The following is a 20,612-nucleotide window of genomic DNA, read 5'->3' as shown; positions in this document are numbered from 1 at the left end:
TCTGATGTGATCTTATCATCATCACACCCTGAGCACATGTGAGTCAATGTATTCTTCTTATTGGCAAGACATATCGGCGTAATTTTTCATATCGGGCCGATGCCGATACTTACATTTAAAGCCATTATCTGCCGATTCCGATATTGGTCCGATAATATCGTGCATCCCTAGAAATTAGGGCCGTGCAACTAATCAAATTCGATGATCATGCGCATCTCATCATCGATTAATAGTAAATCACCATCACCTGCTTTCAGATGGAGCGGCATTCACTACACAGAGCCGTAGTTCAGTGACAGGCTACGCAATATCACGTTCACTATCGGCGATGAATCACCTGCGATTATGAATGCGATATTGCCGCTTCATCTGAAAGCCTGTGATGGAGATTTACTATTAATCACATAATAAAAGACAATAAAAGGCTTTGCAAACAAATATTTCACAGAGGTCAAATCAAATGAATGAATGAATTAAAAAATATATAAAGTTTTAGTTTTGACATTTATTATTTAATATTAATTTTAGAAATTTTCCATTAGATTTTTAATTTTGAAATCATACAATAAAATGGTTTTGCATACAATAATATGCATTAACATTATATACAATAATGGTTTTGCAACAAAAAATAATAATAATAAGTCTTTTATTGTACATTTTATTGTATGATTCAAAAATGTCTTTATAAAGAAAATTTGGCATTTGATGAAAAAAGTTTTTCATCAAATGCCAAATTTTCTTTATAAAGACATTTTTGAATCATACAATAACATGTACAATAAAAGACTTTGTGAACAAATATTGCCCAGGGGTAGAATTAAATATATATTTTTTAAAACATTTTTTATTTAATTTTTTCTTTTTAGTTTAATGTTTTTTTGGTTGACTTCCCATTAACACTGCTGTTATATTTTCTATAAAGTTTATTATTTATTATTTATTTTAAAATATATATATTTAAAAAATTCATCAAATGTTTCATTTTCTTTATAAAGAAATTTCAAGAAAAAAAATACAAAAAGCCTTTGTAAACAAATATTTTACAGTGGTAGAATCACATGAATCTTTTAATAATAATAATTAATAATAATAATTCCTTACATTTATATAGCACTTTACATAGAAGGGGGGAATCTCCTCAAGCACCACCAGTGTGCAGCATCCACCTGGAAGATGCGACGGCAGCCATAGTGCACCAGAATGCCCACCACACACCAGCTTATTGGTGGAGAGGAGACAGAGTGATGAAGCCAATCAGCAGATATGGGGATGGTTAGGAGGCCATGATGGTCAGAGGCCAGTGCGCAAATTTGGCCAGGATGCCGGGGTTACACCCCTACTCTTTTTCGAAGGACATCCTGGGATTTTTAATGACCACAGCGAGTCAGGACCTCAGTTTAATGTCTCTTCAGAAAGACGGGAATATTTAAATATTAAATATTTGTTCTTTTACTATTTTCAGTCCACTTCCTGTTAACACTATTGTTGTCTGTTTACTTTCTAAGCAGAGAATAATATAATATAAATTATAATATAATATGATACAATATGATATAATATATTCTTCAATTTCACATTTTATTTTAAGGTCATTTTAAGGTGATCAGTTTCATTTTGCATAAACAAAGACCTCAGAGATTCTGTTTGTATATCTGACCGTAGATATTTTACAATAGTTTATTGTGTTAACGCCACCACAGTACTGATGCCTTAAAGCAAATGGACTAAAATCCACAAAACACTTCATTTCATGGGGTATATTTAGATGGAAAAGTACAATTCACATTAAAAATGCACAATAATCCTAATTAAGTGAAATAATTGTATCAGGTTGTTATGCAATGACCTGCACAGGCCTCACTGTGTGCTTTCTGTGCAGTGAGTGAACATCATACAGGAGTGAATGCTAAGCTCAGGCAGGATCTGTGTGAGATGGAAAGGTCAGGCTGAAGGAGAGGACATCTCGATCCCCTTCACAACACCACCAAACAGGCTGTTCCCTCAGCGTGGAAAATGAACCTGCACATCCATGTTTGTCCACACCAGCAAAATCCCTCGCACATTAGGTTCAGTTGCGCTGTACTGCAGCTCATTTTAGTGTGTTTTCAGTGTGGTGTGAAACGACTTACAAGCATCACTAACACTAATGCTCATGAAGTTTTGCACAGTAACTCGTCCTGCGGCATGACACCCGTGCTACAGAATGAAGTTCAGATCTCTGAAATCCTGCTTCTTTTTAGTGCTAAAACAAAAATGACAGACTTTAATTTTTTTGAATTAATGAAAATTTTATCAAATACAAAATGTATACAAATTATGTCATAATTACCTTTTAAATTTTAACCTGAGGTCTAATTTGTATATAATTTGTGTATTTTATAACATGTTATAATATTATGCAATATTTTGTTAAAAATGTTTTTATAATTTTCAAACATATGAGTTATAGCAATTTAAAATAACTTTTCTATGTGAATATATTTAAAAAAATACATATACTAATAAAAAAACAGTTATTTTAAATACAGTATTACTGTTTTAACTGTATTTTGATCAAATACAATTAATGCAACATAAGAGACTGCAAAAAACAGTGTATGAACTGAATTGTTTTTCATCACTTAAAGGGATAGTTCACCCCAAAATGAAAATTTGCTGTTAATTTAATTTAAAGTTACATTTTTACTATAAAAATTGAAACAATACAATTAAACTAAAATTGTTTGTTAATGTTCAACACATTCTTATAAGAAAACATAAATATACTGATGCTTGCAAGCAGAAGGGATGCACCGAATGTTCGGCAACCGAAATTGTTCACTTGAAGAATAAGCGAAAAGACAGAATAAATTGTACAATCGAACAATGACGGGACGCAGTCAAATAGAGGCGTGCACTAATGCAATAATAAATGATAATAATAATTACAACAGCTCTGATAATACATTATAACACTCACGCATAGTGTTCAAATTGGGATCTGTAATATTTTCTAATGTTTTAAAAGAATTCTCTTCTGCTCAGTCAGGCTGCATTTCTTTGTACAGTAAAAACAAATACATGCCTGATTCAAGAAGAAGGATCTCTAAGTTAGTAAAATATTATTTTACTAACTTATTAATAAGTTAAATTGTGCTTTTTGGTATAATGTCTGCTAGAATGTTAAAAAATGTTCAGTGTTAAGTAAATATTTTTAAATTGTTGTTTTGTAACTGATTTTTTCTTTGAAAAGATGGACAAAACAGTAAAAAGCACATTTTGGCTATTTAATTTATGCAATGGTGAAAAAAATGTGAAAAACCGTGTTCGGCATTCAGCCTTCGGCCCAGTGTTTCATTCTGTTCGGCCAAGAAGTTTCATTTCGGTGCATCACTACCAAGCAGCATCATTTTAGTATCATTGATATACTATTATAGTTTTTATTAATATTTTGAATCAGTTTTTATTTTAATCTTTAAAGTTTCAGTAATTTTGTTGTGTTTTTGTCATTTTTGTATTATTTGTTTTGCATTATATAGTATAAAAAGAAAAAATAAATCACTTTCAGTTTTAGTTAATACAGTTAAATTGATTTAATTTACTATTTATGAAATATATTTTATTTCAGGTAACGTTTATTTTATTTCAAAAATATAAATTTTTTAATGGTTTTTAGATTCAGTTTTATTTATATAATAACCCAATACTATCACAACAGTCACAATTTCAACAAAACCTAATTTACATCAATCAGCAAGACAACATTTTAACCTGACAACACTGATAAGCAGAACCAAATGATACAGAACACCAAATGTTCAAGTTTGCAAAGTATAAAAATGCATGTACATGAGCATAACATGTACGGTACAGCACTCTGCCAATTACTGTAAATGCACAGACAGGCAATGTTTGTGCTTTATTTGTATTATCACAGGCAGTATAAAGCATCTCGACATGACCTGCACTGCACGCATTACCTCTGAAACAGCCCTGCATCGGTTTGATCTGCAGTAATTCCTTTAAAAGGAAGCCTAATGTTTGCTTGAGAGCACATGAAAGCCGTAGCTAAAAAAAAAACTGCCCAAAACTTCTTTAAAAGAACTACAGACTGTAAGTGGTGTGCACTTATAATGCAGTTTGAAAGCAGGGAAAGTGCTAAATAGAAGAAAAACAAAAAACAAGTGGAGATGTGTGTTGGTAATGCTTTGATAAACTCATCTCCCATTGAAACCTCACTCAGCGCTGCACTTAAGTGTGTCTGCAGGAGCATACGAGTAAGTGTGTGTGTGTGTGTGTGTGTGTGCACCATTTGCAAACCTGCATCCATAAGACACACATCCCTGCTGAACTGCCTCAGAATTCAACTCTAGATTTACACAACAGATCCAGATCAGTTCACTGGGTTCAATACAAGCTAAGTTGAATCAAGCATTTGTGACACAATTACACAACAAAACAACAAAATCATTTTGGCTTGTGCCTTGTTTTTCCTAAAAAAGACGGATGAATGAATGAATGAATATTATATTTTATAATAAATATTATTTATTATTATAATTTTATAATTTGGTTACTCAGGTGCATTGTTGACGCAGTGCTATTTTGAGGCAACTGAAATAGACTGCGCCTTTGACCAACTAAAACCTGGGGCCTGTACCATGAAGCCAGATTAGTTAAGGCTAGTTAAGGTTCAGTTTAGTTTGCACCAATCCTGGGTTTTAGGTACCATGAAAGTGGCTTGGCTTTTAGCTGCGTTCATTGCCATAGTAACTTACACTCCACAGCTAACCTGCTCTGAGGCTTTGAAATATTAGGGCTTATTTGTTACATTAGATTTCTTTTTGAACATAACCTGCTCTGAGGCAGGTTATGTTCTGAGTTAGAGAGCTCAAAAAGAAATTGGACCAATCAGATGTGAGCAAAGTGACACATGTCTGACACAAAAAAAGTCACTCCCCAGTTTCTCTCGCTCCAAATTAAAGGTCACTATAGTACTAAAAAAAATTGTCTGGCTAAAACCAGAGTTATTTTATGAGATTTATATAATAATATGATTTATATTATTATTAATCCATTACACACAAGCAATTTTAGCTTAACAGTTATTATAAATAATTTATTTTAAATGAATGTTAATATATACAGATCGTATATAATATAAATAAGCTGTAGAATCAATAGATAACGCTTTCAAAATGTCTATGTGACCTTACATGTTCGAGTCTCTATCGCTGTATATTTCCAACTATATAAACTAACTTAACAAGTTTCACTTGTGACTGATAAAGCAAGATAATTTCTATTATTTGTCCTCTTTCATGAACAAGTACTTATTTTCATTGTAAATGCATTTAAATTCATCATATTCTTCAATCGCTTAACCTTTAGCAAAACCTTTAACCAAGGCTCGTGATTGGCTGTTCGCCAGTGATGTCACACATTCATGTGCACGTGCTCCACAAACTCAGGATCAAAGCCTGAGTTGACATAGTAAGTTGATGATCAGCATCATGGTACCAACAAAGCTGGATTGGAGTGGATTGGTTTTGTCAACTCAAAACTAACTTTTGTTATTTAAAGAGCGTGTTAGTAATATGCGGCGATAGACAGGTCCACAACGCACGTCTGCTTATTACACACAAGGACGCGCAGCAGCACACAAACATACCAAATATTAAAAATTCAAGGATTACAAAAAAAGTAAAGATTTTAAAAAAGTAAAACAATTAAAAAATTACTAAAAATTAAAATGAAAACAGTGTCTTTAAGAAACCTCTTTTGTGCGAACTACTGTAATGTGGGAGTCATAACAGCGGAGATGGAGATCCAAATGCAAGGCTTTGTTAAGAAACATGGTCAAAACAGGCAGGGTCAAACACCAGCAAACAGTATAATCCAAGGCAGGGGCAAAAGAGTAATCCACAAACAGGCAATGGTCAGGGCAGGCAGCAAACAATCAAAAAACAAGGAAACAGTCCAAGAATCAAAAACACAGGTAAACTAGGAAACACGGAAAAGGAAAACATGGAAACCATGGAACAAGGGATGGCTATACAATATTCAGCCCTCTAGAGTAGGGTTGTGTCGATAGACGATTGTATCGTGTATCGATGATAGTCAGAGATATCAACCTGATATCAACCTAATTAATATTAGGGCTTATTTGTTACATTAGATTTCTTTTTCTGCATTTTTGCAGTGTTGCGCGTTATTATAACCAATCACACACGATTATGCTGAGCTTTTGAATGCAATGGCCAATCAGAGGCATTCAGATGAGTCATCGCTGAAACAGCGGAGTTCCGTTGTTCAGCGCGCGCTGACTGAATTCTGACTCGCGAGTTCTCTCATCATAAACAACAAAGTGCAGATGTACGTGTGATGTAAGTATATGAGATTTATTCATCATTAGGGCTGGGTATCGATTCAGATGTCCCGATTCGATTCGATTCTTGTTTTTGATTACATTCAGGGAATATAGTTTTAATACAAAAGCTATTGATATGTCTAAAAAATGAACAGTAAACATCAGTTTACAAATGGTGAATTAATAAAAAGAAATTAAGAACCACAGGCCTGTATTTTAAACCAATTCTTTTTTTGTATAGGGTCCTTTCTTAAACAATAATAGAGCCCTATTAAATGTTCTTCTTAAGTTTTCTGGTAATCAGATGAAGGCATAAAACATTAATTTAATTTATCCTAATCAAATGAAAATTAAACCCTTTTATTTTTTGGCAAACACAGCGCTGCACAACAGAGGTTTACTGTTAAAATTAAAAATTAATTTAACTGCTTTCATTGATTCAACATGACTAATAAACACACGACTACGACAATACATGGTTTATCTGAGTTCTTATTATTAGAATTTTCATTATAATAAAGCAATGCAATGCCTTTATCACTGCTTAGAATACTATGAAATATGTTGCGTGCCTTATTCTGTGTAAGAAGCCACATCTTCTCACAGAAGGATTTATTTCAAACACTCTACTGATGTTATGAAGTGAGTTTGGAGTAAAAACATGTTATTAAATGTGGTATTTTCGCATGCTTTCAGATAGAGCAGAATTTACTACACAGAGCCGTAGTTCACTGAGAAGCTAGGCAAACAACTATCATTATGGCGGACGATTTCTTCGATTTCATAATCGTGAAATAATATCGTCTCCGATTTTTTTGCGTTACCTGTCAGTGAACTACGGCCCTGTGTAGTAAATGCTGCTCCATCTGAAAGCAGGTGATGGAGATTTACTGCTGATTACAGAACCGGCTTTACTGACAAAATGCGCATGGAAATCACATTCGATTTAATCGTGCAGCCCTACTTACAATGTTTCTATTAATTTGTTATAATGTTAAATACAAATTCAGTCATATTAAAAACATTAGGCTGTTTTTAGCCTTACACTGGTGTTGGTTCACTTTCCCGCAATGAAACTATGTAAATAAATAATTAAATAATTTAGCACGATAATATTGTGTATCGGCCATCTCACAGGCTGACGATAGGCTGATATGAAAATTGAGCATATCGCCCAACACTACTCTAGAGTGTGTGTGAGCATCTTTTATACTAGCCAAGGAGAACACATGACAAAACCAACCAATGAGAACAAGACAAATGCAACCAAGGGACCAATCAGAACATAACACACAAACAAGGATAGCACATGACAAGATCACATGAGCATTGCAAGTATAGGTCTCTGCTGGAAAGTAATATGTACCAGATCGGACCATGTTACCCGATTGGCTTACGTCATAGTGACGGTAGGTTTAGGGGTGGGGTTAAGTAAGGGGGATAATTTTGATTGCATGATTAAGAAACACCCTGCGGTTTGAAAACACCTAGAAATTCAGAAACGCCCTCTTTTGCTCTGCAGAGACCTCAATCTCAAACAATGGCGAGAGTCTGGGGTGGAGTTCATGGTCACTCTTGCTGGCGATCGTAACAACTACTTCTCCCAAACTTCTCCCTACTTCTTCCTTCTTCATCCTTCTCCTTAAATCTTTTTAACAGCTGAGCCCAAGCCTCCGAATTTGAAAATGTCACTTTAGAAATAGTAACAAAGGAAAGTTGAGTTGCTTCATTAAAAGCTTACTGTATTACTGTATTAAAAGCAGTGTATTATGTGGAGTAGTTAATTATGAAAGAGATGAACTGAGCAAGTTTGATTACCTGCATCTGTATCATCTGTGCATCTGCATCTGTGTCTGCAATCATTCTCCATGTCAATCTCATATTCACAATAAAACATTAGTTTGAATGTCCGCTGAGCAAAGCGATAGGCTCTTTGTCATACTATCCTTTCATCTATTGTGGGTGATTTCCGATGACAGCATTGCTCAGCGCATTTGTTGGCTGCGTCTTACAAGCTGTTGCTGAAAGTAAAAATAACTTCCTTTTGCAACCCTGTTTCAGTCTCTTTCAATATAAAAATCTTTACTGCTGACACATAAAAACAGTCCCTTGTCACCATCTAATGGCAGAACAATGTAACCAATCATCATCACGAACACAATAAACTACAAGAAAAAGCATTATAAATGTTGCTAGGCAATTCAGTCAAAAGTACAAAGGCAGCGCTCTGATATACAGCATTGAAGTTACATCAAATATAACATGATGTGATTTTGCCCTCAGCCAAAACTATTTGCTCTGGAACAAATAATAGATTAATGAGACCAAAGAGTGCCTATTAGATTTAGGCAAAACTAATTATATCTCATGTTTAGCCACTATACAGGCATCAGAGCCAGTGGCAAATTCCAGAAGATCTGGCCCGAGGTGAGGCGGCTCTCAGCGGGTTCATGAGCACTGAACGCCGCTTACAATATAGATAATGTAACTTATTGTGCCTACTATAACAGTATTGGACCCATTCACTTCCATTGTAAATGCCTCATCACCAGGGTTAAGTAAAAATTATAGTCATTTGTAGCAATCACCATTATCTCACAAGCTCTATCGATTGAGATTAACTTCCATTTGTACCGTTGGCATAGCATCTAACATGAGAGGTTAACTGGGTCATGCTAACCAGCTCAAGCCTGACCACCTGTCCTAAATCAATCTAAACCAGATCCCGGATCTGATTTTGAAAACAGCAGCAAGACCTTCACGTAGGCTGACAACAAAACAACAGGAAGCAAGTGCGTCCGTAAAGCAGATCCACCTGGGAACGGCACAAAGACGCCACACTGAGAGACTGATTCTGATCATCAGCAGCTTAAAGATTAGTTGAGTCCCATGATCCTGCCAGACAATGGTACACAGATCTGAATTATACACGATCACAACCCAGCTCAGCATGAAGGATGACTCATATTCACAGTCACAGATAATAAACTCACTTCACAAATACAGCGAAGCAGAGGAAGGGAAATCTCTGAGATATGATGTGTTAATGGGACGTAATGCAAATATACCCAAAAATAGGAACGTGCTTGAAGTGTGAATTATGAATAGAAATGTTCAAGATCATGTTTTAATGTAATAAAATGGACTCCTCTGGGTTAACATTACAAGTAATGTACAGTAAAAAATGCTTTTAAAGACCTCATTAAGTCACAATTTGAGTTCAATGATTTGAATAAACAACTGGTAACACTTTACAATAAGGTCCCATTAGTTCCATAAGTAACATCAACTTTCTCCACTCTCTCAAGCACTCTCTCCACCTTCGATACCATGACTAAGGTACCCTTGAGCAAGGCACCGAACACGTAATTGCTCCCCAGGCACTGGAGCAATGGCTGCCCACTGCTCCGGGTGTGTGTTCACTGTGTGTGTGTGTGTGTGCATTTGTTCACTACTCACTGCTGTGTGTGTGCACTTGGATGGGTTAAATGCAGAGCACCAATTTCGAGTATGGGTCACCATACTTGACAATACGTCACAACTTAACTTAACTTAACTAACAATGAGCAATACATTTTTTACATCTTTTACAATATTTATTAATCTTTAAGGTTAGTTAATAAAAATACAGTTCATATTTAGTTCATAACTAATTCAGTTATTAGTTCATATGAGCTCTGGTCAATTAAATAACATGGTGACGCTTTACAGTAATGTCCCATTCGTTAAAATAAGGTAATGCATTAGATAACATGAACCAATAATGAGAAATATAAATAAATATTCATAAAAACACATTCATGGTAGTTCACAGCGTGTTACTTAATGTTAGCAGATAGAACTATTTGCTGTAAAAATGTAATTGTAATACTGTAATATTTTTTACAGTGTAATGTTAACAAAAAACAAAACTCTATTGTAAAACAACAATAATAGGTGTTAACAATAATAACAGATTACCAAAATCGTTGATGACTCATCCTGCACTAGATTTGCAGCCAATCAAATGCTCTGTAAAATGAGAAAGCCCCTCCCACCAACAAAACCACCAATTATCAAGCAGGAAATCCTGCTTCATTGTTGTGATGTACCCAAACTTCATGTTTCAGAAGAAAATGCATTAACACAGGAAAGAAATCAGCATATCAAATGACTTCATGTGGTTCTTCTATTTAGGGATGTGCAAAACTATAAATGTTCTTAATTAACTAGTCGGTAGGTTGTCTGAATGACTAGTCAGTATTATTAAGTATAATAAGGCTATGTCATGTCCACCGGCCCACCAATTAGTTGTGTTTCTCAGGGATATATACAAATCCTTAAATTACAGCCAAAGTGAAAGCTGAACATCTATTGTCAGAACTGCCAAAATAAAAGATAAAATATAAACACTCTCTCTTTTACACCTTACAAACACATCTGTTCTGCAACTACACTCATTTATATGATCATAAAAGAGCAGCTTTGTAATCCAGGCCTGCGCTTTTCTGTTTCAAACAAGAGCAATCAGCAGGAACATTCAGCGTTCCCAATGGTTTGTAGATGTTTTTAAAATTGAGACAGCGGGAGCATGGCAGATATCGGAGTAATGTTTATGAATGTTATGCAAGAAAGAGCTGCTCACGTAACAGCATTACGTGAGCTAACAAGAAACACACAGATCATGGAAGGCTTCATAAACACAACCTGATCGTCCCTTGAAGCTGAAGAGATGCAGATACAGTGACTCACCACATTCCAAAAGAACGGATTGAAGATGATGGCAATAACAGCCACGCAGAACCGGGGCTCTGTCAGGTCTATTAACCGCCACAGCTCTTCCAACACGGACATGTCCATCTGAGGACAGAAAGAGACGATAAAACCCAACAGAAGTGTGTGAGCTCTCATGATATTTTAGGTAAAACACAGAACATGCATGAATGTGCATTCTGACAACACGTTGCATTTAGTTGAAATTTGTCATTCTGACATTGAAATAGATTTTTTAATTTGGGGGGTATTGTTTTTTTGGGGACTGTATGAATGTACATTATATCTGAAGGGAACTGATTACTTTCAATGGAATTCTCATCATTTTACCTCTGTATGATGCATAATAATAGAGTTTATAACACTGTGTGCAGGGGTAACCGCAGTATGTCTGTTATTCTACGTATTGCTGTTTTTGTTCAGACTAATTATCTATCTACTGTATACACACCATTTATTTGAACTGCAAAGATGTTTAAATTATTATTATTATTATTATTTTTTTTTTTACAATTTAAGATGTTAAAAGTGCAGTATGTAATATTGACAACTGAAAAAATAAAGAGAGTGACAAAGGAAGGAGTGCAATTAACAATAGAAGGCAATGTGCCTTACACTGTAAGTTGATGAGTTGTTCTAGCCGTATTTTAATACACCTCTATTCACAGAGCTTTTTAGATGGTTGACGAGGATTTTTAGGTCGGGTAGAATCTGCAATCTCTGACCTAGTTTGTTTGCTTGCTTCCATGGCTGCAGTAGCTGTCTTTTCCACCAACTGGCAACCCGGGTTTTAGCACAGATGCCATTGTTTCAATGCCGGAGCAGGTGTAGACAAGAATGTCTCCTAAGTGATTGAGGGGTTTTGTTGTTGGATGTAATAATGAACATAGCAGTCGTCATTTACTCCCGACATCTGAGCTGCTGAAGACGAAGTGGATTACGTTTGTTTTTGAAGGGAATGGAAAGGAGCTGTTTTTGACAAGGTAAAAAGGCTGTTGTTTTACACTGCCATTGAGAAATTTTAACCAAAGTATGTTATAGACTTTCCATGAAGACCCCAAAGAATCATACCAACTTGTGGAAAATAGGCATCTGATGTCCTCTTTAAGTGTAACTGCTATAAGCCACTAGCAACATCAAACAGTTTGCAAACAGGTTTCTCAAATAACCTTATATAGTTCTCCTGGAACCCAGAAATGCACCAGTGTAAACCTCCTATTGATGTTAAAAAACTACCGTCAGGATTTACTAAAGACACGTAGTGAAACATCAACAACAAAACACCTCAATCACTTAGGAGACATTCTTGTCTACACCTGCTCCGGCGCCGAAACAATGGCGGACTGATGACAGCTCACTCAGGGCGGGTCTGTGCTAAAACAGCAGTGTTCGTCAATAGTCATGCCAGAACTACTTAACACTGCCAAGAATCTTAGAACGGCTTGATCTGAGACAATGCTCATAATTTGAGGGGATTCTAAAAAACACTGGGTGGATTTTATCATTATAGGGTGGTTGTGTACACACACTGCTAACACACATTTATATTCAAACACAATATAAAAGTGAATTTTGTATCTGATGTCCCCTTTAACCCATTTTGCGTCTGTGTTGTTAGTAACTTATCAGCAGCTTGGTTACACTTTATTTTACAGCATACGTGAACTTAGTTGGGGGCAGTTGGCCTAATGGATAAAGAGTCGGACTTGTAACCCAAAGGTCGCGGGTTCGAATCTCAGGTCCGGCAGGGACTGTAGGTGGGGGGAGTGAATGTCCAGCGCTCCCTCCATGACTGAGGTGTGACCCTTGAGCAAGGCACTGAACCCCCAACTGCTCCCTGGGCGCCGCAGCATAAATGGCTTGTGTTCTGGGTGTGTGTTCACGGTGTGTGTATGTGTTTGTTCACTACTCACTGCTGTGTGTGTGCATTTGGATGGGTTAAATTCCGAGTATGGGTCAGCATACTTAGCCACACGTCACATCCTTTCCTTTCACAAGAATCAAAAAGCAGAACTTTACACTCCCATCAGCGTTTTTATGGGATTACAGTCTCACACTGATTTGCCCTGTTTGGTATCTGGCCCTTAGGAGCATTTTAGCACTTCTAGGTTCTTTGTCTCACTGTCAATGGGTCTTTTAATGGGTTTGTGGTTAAATGCCTGAAATAAGGTCTGCCTACTCACTAGTTAAATGCTTAAACAGCATTTACCCTAACTACTGAACCGGTCAAAGGCCAAACAGGCAGCATTTTGTTAGTCAGTCTCAAATTCTGCATGCGAAAAATCCCCAATTGCATATTGAAATGACTGGATTTCGCCCACAAAAATTCACTGAACTGCAGTAAATGTGACTTAGCTCTAACTTTACAACTTTCTGATTTTAAATAAAGATTAAATAAGCATCTCAGAAGCTTAGTGGTGTCATGTGACCGCATTTAATTTTGATTTTTACAATGCATTTACACTTTAAAAAATCGAAAATTGAGAAAATTGAAAAGTTTAAGGCAAACTTAAACTTTTAAGTGAGCTCAACTTTTGATATTTTACAGTGTAGCCTTAAAGTTGTTCATGTGTAGATTATCTTGACAAAACAAAATGTGTAAGAATCATAAACTTTTTATTGGTCACAGAGCTCATTTTCAGCAATAATCCAAATTCCTATTGCCTTTTTGAGGAGGGAAGCGATGCTAACTCATGGGTTGGTCTACGTCATCACTGCAGCACATTACAGTACATTCATCCCTTTCCCATTCCCAAGAGATATTGTTTGAGACATTTAGTAGCAGATAAACTAGAAATGCTTGAGCAGAACCGTAGATTTTGCTTTGTTTTGAACTGCTGAGCGAGTGGTTGTTTTATAACCACTCAAACAAAGCACTATAAAGTCGAAGTCAGTGTTTACACTTAAACTACAATTAGCTTATAGTTGTCTCTGCACATTAAACTAGGATGGACGGTGACATGATTAAAAATATAACATCAGAAAAATTACACACATCACTTTAAATCAAATGCAGATTTTTGAGGTAAAAAAATGCCTTGTAAGTTTATCGTTCCACCACAGAAGGCGACGGAGAGGCCAACGTTGCATAATGCACCTTTAAAGCTGAACACCCATTACTGATAGTACAATCATAGCATGCTGACTGAGCAAAACATCTGAACATTTGATCATGTCGAGTTCAATAAAACAGCAACAATGTCACTGTTTTGATGTGGTCACATGACTGTTCAAATAAATGCAGTTTAATCCAATTAATCAGACACCCATGTGTTTACACAGAAGACTTTTGTTTAGTCGCAACCATACCATTTTATCCTCAGGGGATTCTTGTATTATGCAACGAACTGTGATTTATTGACGCCACTGAGTACAACAGGGCATTAGAAAGAAACAAAGCAGCCTTTAAAACACTTACTGTTTGAAGCTCTTTGTTTGTGCAAAGAGGGACTGATTTCGCCCTCAGCAATCGACACTTCATAGTCTCACTAACACATATTAGATAGGCCAACATCACAAAAGCCCACTGACTGCACTTACATGCACAAAAACGGTCATGTTAAGAGCAAAGCAACACATTAACCTGATTGCCATAACCAGATTAAGCATTTTCTGATTTCTTGAGATCTGAATGATAAAGCTGGCATACCTGCTCCAACGGTCACCTGTCTAGAAGTTTCTAGTGATCCTGAAGATCTGGTTCAGCAGGGCTCTAGACTCATTTTTCCCAATGGTCGCTCTTTTGCAACCAACTTTCTCAGTTGGTCACACAAGCACATAATTTGGTCACAATTGTTTATTTATTTATTTTTGCTACAACATGGGATTAATCAATGCATGCTGATGAACTTTTATCATAGTTTATAGTAGGTACGAAAGTGGTTAACATTCAACCCGTTCTTTTTCATCAGTAGTATTATTTGTAATTTCAATTCTGTGAAAGGGAGTATAAACTAGGGCTGTATCCAAAATCGTCCCCTATACCCTCATTCACTATTCCCTACTTTAGTCCATTCATATAGTTCACTTGAAGGAGTGAATGAAAACAAGTGAGTTTGTGCTGCTGTTTAATAATCATTTAAAACTGGCAGCTCCTGTAGTAACTCCAGGATTTATCTTGTACTCCGTCATGGAAATTATGTATAGACTCTGGTTAGACAATTTAATAAAGCAATAAGCCCCGTGAAGCCATGGTTTACATTGAATTTATAACTGCTAAGGGGCGTTGTTAGGCACTAGGCGATGCAGAGTGCCTAAAACCCCCTTAGCTGTTATAAATTCACTCTAAACCACGGGGCTTATTGCTTTTATAAAATGGTTATTCCATATACTTATGTAGGATATCAGAGCAAATCAGACAATTTAAGAATCGATCAGATTGGTGTTAGAACCACCAAAAGAGCAAATTCCACAAAGAGGCCCAGAGACAACAGGATGTTCGTCATGAATCCGTCCACGATACCCTAGAGCCAGCCAGTCTGAAGCAAGCCTAACATACAAGCCTCTTTCACAGAACATCGTACAACATTGACACAAAGAACACTTATTGATAATCCCAACTCAGAAAGGAGATTGTCAAATTTGGGGCAAGTAACCCCAATGGTTAAAGAGATGCACCGCATGAACATCACATCATTAAAATCATGAGCTTCCTTAGATTGGTTTTCCCCCCACCTACAGGACAAGAACCAGACTGAAATTCCTTAGGAGACCTTTTGACCTCTTTGGTCTTCACAGAACATATTCTCACTGCTGTTTGCCCGTGAATTCTTCGAGTGCCGTTCCAGCGTGCTCTGGCCTATATGCCAGCTGCTACTTAACCACGATGAGAAGAAAGCCCATCTAGTCCCGTTAAATCCTTTTATTCTTTTACTTTAATTTATTTTCTTTCCGTTGAGAGTTTCGTTAAGTTAAGTTTGCAAAGTCCAGCTCCGACTGCACCCGCTTCAAACTTCAACCAGCAACTGACGCCCAACCATTGGCTTCCCAAGACATCACTTCAACGACTACTGAACTTCAAGCCAATCAGCAACTTGGGAAACCCCCTTTCTGCAAAAACAACAACAGAAGGGAATCCCTTAACACAAAGGCAACGCAAGTACAAACTTCCAGGCTGAGCAGGTGCATTTAATATAAATTTTAGCCTCATTGAGAAACTCAATGCGAGGGTTAAATAAGTGATTGATGGTCGTTCAGGTCTATGCAATAGCACATATTTCCATAAACTTGGGATTTCACATTTTCATTCTCTTAAACTCATTCTTTCCTCACATTCTCTCTTCCTGCAACGTGTGTGAATGTGTGTGTCCATGTGTTAGATTATGTCTTAGATTTATCCAATAAAGTCTTATTTATATTGAAAAGAGAAGTATCTTGTGTTTTGTGCTTACAAGTTAGTCTTAAACTGCCGATCTTATTACTGTGCTATTAAATAGTGTTTTCACTATATTTTGGATTTTAATATCCAGAGCAGAGTTGATGTTATGCGGCTCGTTCAGTGAATCGCTGTACAACTCCGTGAGCCGTAAAACAATGATTCTGTTCAAATTCCCTATAAAATCATAAATGATTCCCTTTGAGCTAAACTGACCCGTTTCCCTTACACTTAGTAAAGTTTCACAAAATACAACAGAGCAAATAAGTGTAATGATATTAATAAAAATGTATGTAGTTCCTCAGAAACAGTTGTGGTTGGAACAAAGTGGTTGCCAAGCAACACACAAAGTAAACAAAGGTGTAGGTTTGTAGTGTAATTTACTCAACCAATCAGAATCAAGGACCGGAACTACTCATTTTATAATAATCAATATACAATGAATTTGTACCTGTGTTGTATTAAGCCGTATTACACTGTGGACGAGCGCACGTTGTAAAATGAATGGATGGATGATTCTTCTGGCGAGACGCGGCAATTCATTCGACGCGCGACTCACACAGTGCATTATGGGGATTTTCTAGCCATTAGGTGTGTTCGACTTGAAGCGGCGCTGCGCAGAATGATCAGTGCATGACATCAAAGTACCGCGAGAGCAGATGGATGGTTATGCTTTCTAATCGCTCTCGCGGTACTTTGATGTCATACAGTGATCATTCTATTATTTTGATCTTTTCATTGGTATTATATTTCTCCACATATATTTCAAGCTTTGGCAATATTGTATTTTTTACAGTCATGCCAATAAAGCAATATTGAATTGAATTGAATTGATCATTCTGCGCAGCGCCGCTTCAAGTCGAACACACTTATTGAGTGTACATCGGTTGTACACTCGTTATTGCTGTGCATTGTGGGATTGAATGATTGCACTCGAGAAAGTCCACTATGGTTTCGGACACCACTAAAAATGGCTGCCCCCTTAAATAGTGCCCTATTTGAGGGTATAGGGGGCGATTTCGGATACAGCTTAGGCTCTACACCTGAAGCGCTTGTAGCACCGCTCTTCACGTGGTCAGTGAAATCGGCCTCCAAAAAAATAAAATAAAATAAATAAAAAACATAATTCTGGGTTATACTTTAAAAAATAAAAATAAAAAATAAAATAAAAAAAAAACATTAAATTAAATGTCATGCCATGCCTATGGCCTGCTGTACATTTTGCAAATCATCAAACTTGTTTTATTGTTAGGAACAATAAACTCATTATAGTAATTAAATATCAAGAGCATCTCAATTTTATAAAAATCCACATTCTCCATAAAAGACGTCATCAGTATTACAAACTAAAATATGGACATGAAGATCATTTTCAGAAAGGTTTTCCACAAAGTTTTTTTTTTTTTTTTCAATTACAAATAGCTTAAATATTTCAATCATGAATAGTGAAAAATTTCAATTTTGCTCTTTTATCCAACAATTTACTCAATCATACTAGCAACTTTCATTCATTCTTTCTCTCCGAGATGTTTGTTTCCTTCTGTATTTATTTGCATGTTTTTGTTTTATGCTTAACAAAAACATTACTTTTTAAATATTCACATATTTATATTTAAATATGACAATAATAACAATAATTATAATAACATGCATGTAGAAACTATTTTGAACAAATTAATACATTTAATTTTCTTGAAGAATTCCAGCCTTTAATTTTATTTATTTATTTATGTCATTATCATCTAAAGATGATCATATCATATTTTATGCCCCAAAAAAACAAAAACAAATTTGAATTAAGAAATTAATGTATATATCAAAGAAGAAGAATATTAAATTAACTGCATGTTTGAAATGCATTTTAATCTTTTATTATTATTATTATTCGTGCTTGAACATAATAATTATTAATTATAATAATTCTGGTTATGTCCAGACATAAAAATGACTTCTTGTAGGCTACTCATCAGTCACTGTAAGCACTCCAGATCCTCCTGCATTGTGTTAATATTTAATTAGAATGCATTTCAAATATAATTTGTGCAAACCATCGGTACACATAAATCAATTCCCTCAACAGCTCCTCATATTGTAGATGATCAGATTGCAATATAAACCCGATGACAGCACGTGCAACATCAGCGCTCGGGTGCATGAAATAATCAAACGCACGTTTGTAAATATTTCACAATATGAATTGAGCAAACAAGTGCATTGAAAAATACTACGACACAGTGATCGGGATTAAACGAGCAGTGCCCAGCACACGCATGAGCAGAGAGGAAACTAAAGGCTGCTCTTCCTGACCTGACTGTAATCCACGTTATTCAAGCCTCCACAGCAATCCAGCGCGGGATTTGCGTCGAACAGCGACTCTGCGCTCATGAAATAACCGTGTTTCAAACAGACAGCCTGCTCTCTTTCAGCAGCATGTCACCAGCATTCACTGTAAACCATAAACACTGTTATAGCCGTAAATGCTGAGGAACTTGCTAATGTTACCAACACAGCGGACATGACAGTTTACCTTTGACCTACTTAAATCGCCTGGAAATGTGGGAAATGGAGTTTCTTCCGGTCATTAAAACGCTGGACTTCAAATCAGTCTTCTTCTGTAGGGATTTGTTTTGTTTTGTTTTGTTTTGTTTTAAAACAGATTATTAGTTCACTCGCAAGGAATAATATATTAATATTCCTCATGCTGAATTCGTATTGGACTTTTTTGTTACATACTGAATTCTGATTGGTCTTCTTTCTTTGTTGTATTTATTTGCATAACGAATTGTAATTGGTCTTGTACACTCAGAATCTGTATTTATCTTTTAATAAATTGAAGGCACACGTCCACAGAACGTGTTTTAATCTAAAAAACAATAATAATAATAGTTTGGCTTTTGTTTTATAATAGCTAATCCCTAAATCTCATGATTTTATGCTTGTTTGTTTATTTATAAAAAAAATCATTATTCGTGTCCATTTTTGTTTAGTTTTTCTATTGTATATATTTTTAATTCTATTGTTATAAACTACTTTTGTGTCTCATTTCATTTGTTATTTTTAAACCTAGTGTCCGTCACTTATTTTTATGTTGCATTTGGACATTTTACTTGATTTGCAAGACCCATGTTTTTCTGAAAAGCAAAATTATTCTTTTCATTAATTTGGCTTTTATATTGACAAAACCAACTGTAAAAACAATACTGATCTTAAAACAAACATGGGAACTAAATCAAAATTGTAATTTATTTCCTAAATTTATGTAACTGCCCACGTATTGCTTGTTTATTTTGACATATGTTCATTTTGTATATTTGTTGTTCTTATTCATTATTTAATTTATTTTATACTGTACAACAATGCTTTATGTTTGCCTTGTTCTTTTTGCACTGTATTAGACTGTGATTGAACTACAAGTACAACTTTCAGTCTCTTTTAAATTATTATTTTACTGCCTTGGTGAATCCTTCAAATAGATTCTGAATATTCTTAAAAGAATAATTTCTCCTTGAGGAAAAAATAAATACATATTTTTTCAATTCATTTTTCAATTCTCTTCTAGAATGAGACAACGTGTTTCAAAAGACTCATTCACTTCTTTGTATAACATTTTCATTATTTATACATGTATATAAACAGCATCTCTAATTTTGCTGTGGTGAGAAATTTCTGTAAAAACTCAAACATCAGAACTACATATTGTACATTTTGCTCCTTTGTTCCATGTCTTTATAAGCCTTCAGTTTCTGTCTAGTCTTTGTCTCATGTTTAATGTCATTCTCAATGGTCTACGTGAGTTGATGTTTATTAAAGATCTCTTTTCGTTGTGAGCCTTATTCCACAACCACGACTGCGTGACAAATACAGATTTAAAATCATAACAAGAAATAATTTAATAGTTATGATACTGTTTTTGAAATCAAATCTTTGCATAGCTATGACAGGAAACACTGGATCTAACAATGCCTCAGAAAAAAGAGTTAATCTTAAAACAATATAGAATATTAAATATAAGAGTTATTGGATAAGCACGTTATAAACTTTTGAAACATTGGTGTTTCATATTTTAGAGCAGTCAATGCAATTTATGAAAGAAATCAATTAAATCTATATATTTATTAATCACATAGTGTGTGT

General features: G+C 35.4%; 1 protein-coding gene across 5 annotated transcripts in view; it reads right to left on the bottom strand.

Moving 5' to 3' along the window:
• Nucleotides 1–19,024, bottom strand: part of pemt (phosphatidylethanolamine N-methyltransferase) — an 86,566-nt gene extending 67,542 nt beyond the window's left edge. Inside the window, exons 1-2 of one of the 5 annotated variants that reach the window (XM_058792757.1) lie at nucleotides 18,786–19,024; nucleotides 11,084–11,191 (exon numbers count right to left, since the gene is read on the bottom strand). In XM_058792757.1, coding sequence (XP_058648740.1) covers nucleotides 11,084–11,191; nucleotides 18,786–18,863 — 186 coding nt within the window. In that variant the 5' untranslated portion in view covers nucleotides 18,864–19,024. Of the gene's footprint in view, nucleotides 1–11,083; nucleotides 11,192–11,829; nucleotides 11,854–12,175; nucleotides 12,388–16,929; nucleotides 17,069–18,785 lie in introns of those variants that run through there. The other 4 variants (XM_058792756.1, XM_058792758.1, XM_058792759.1 and 1 more) reach the window with 4 other exon arrangements.
• Nucleotides 19,025–20,612: the final 1,588 nt, after the last annotated feature.

Source organism: Onychostoma macrolepis, chromosome 12, assembly GCF_012432095.1.
Source record: "Onychostoma macrolepis isolate SWU-2019 chromosome 12, ASM1243209v1, whole genome shotgun sequence".
NCBI classification, from domain to species: Eukaryota; Metazoa; Chordata; class Actinopteri; order Cypriniformes; family Cyprinidae; genus Onychostoma; species Onychostoma macrolepis.
The sequence above is the reverse complement of the archived record's forward strand: the minus strand, read 5'-3'. Positions and strand labels throughout refer to the sequence as shown.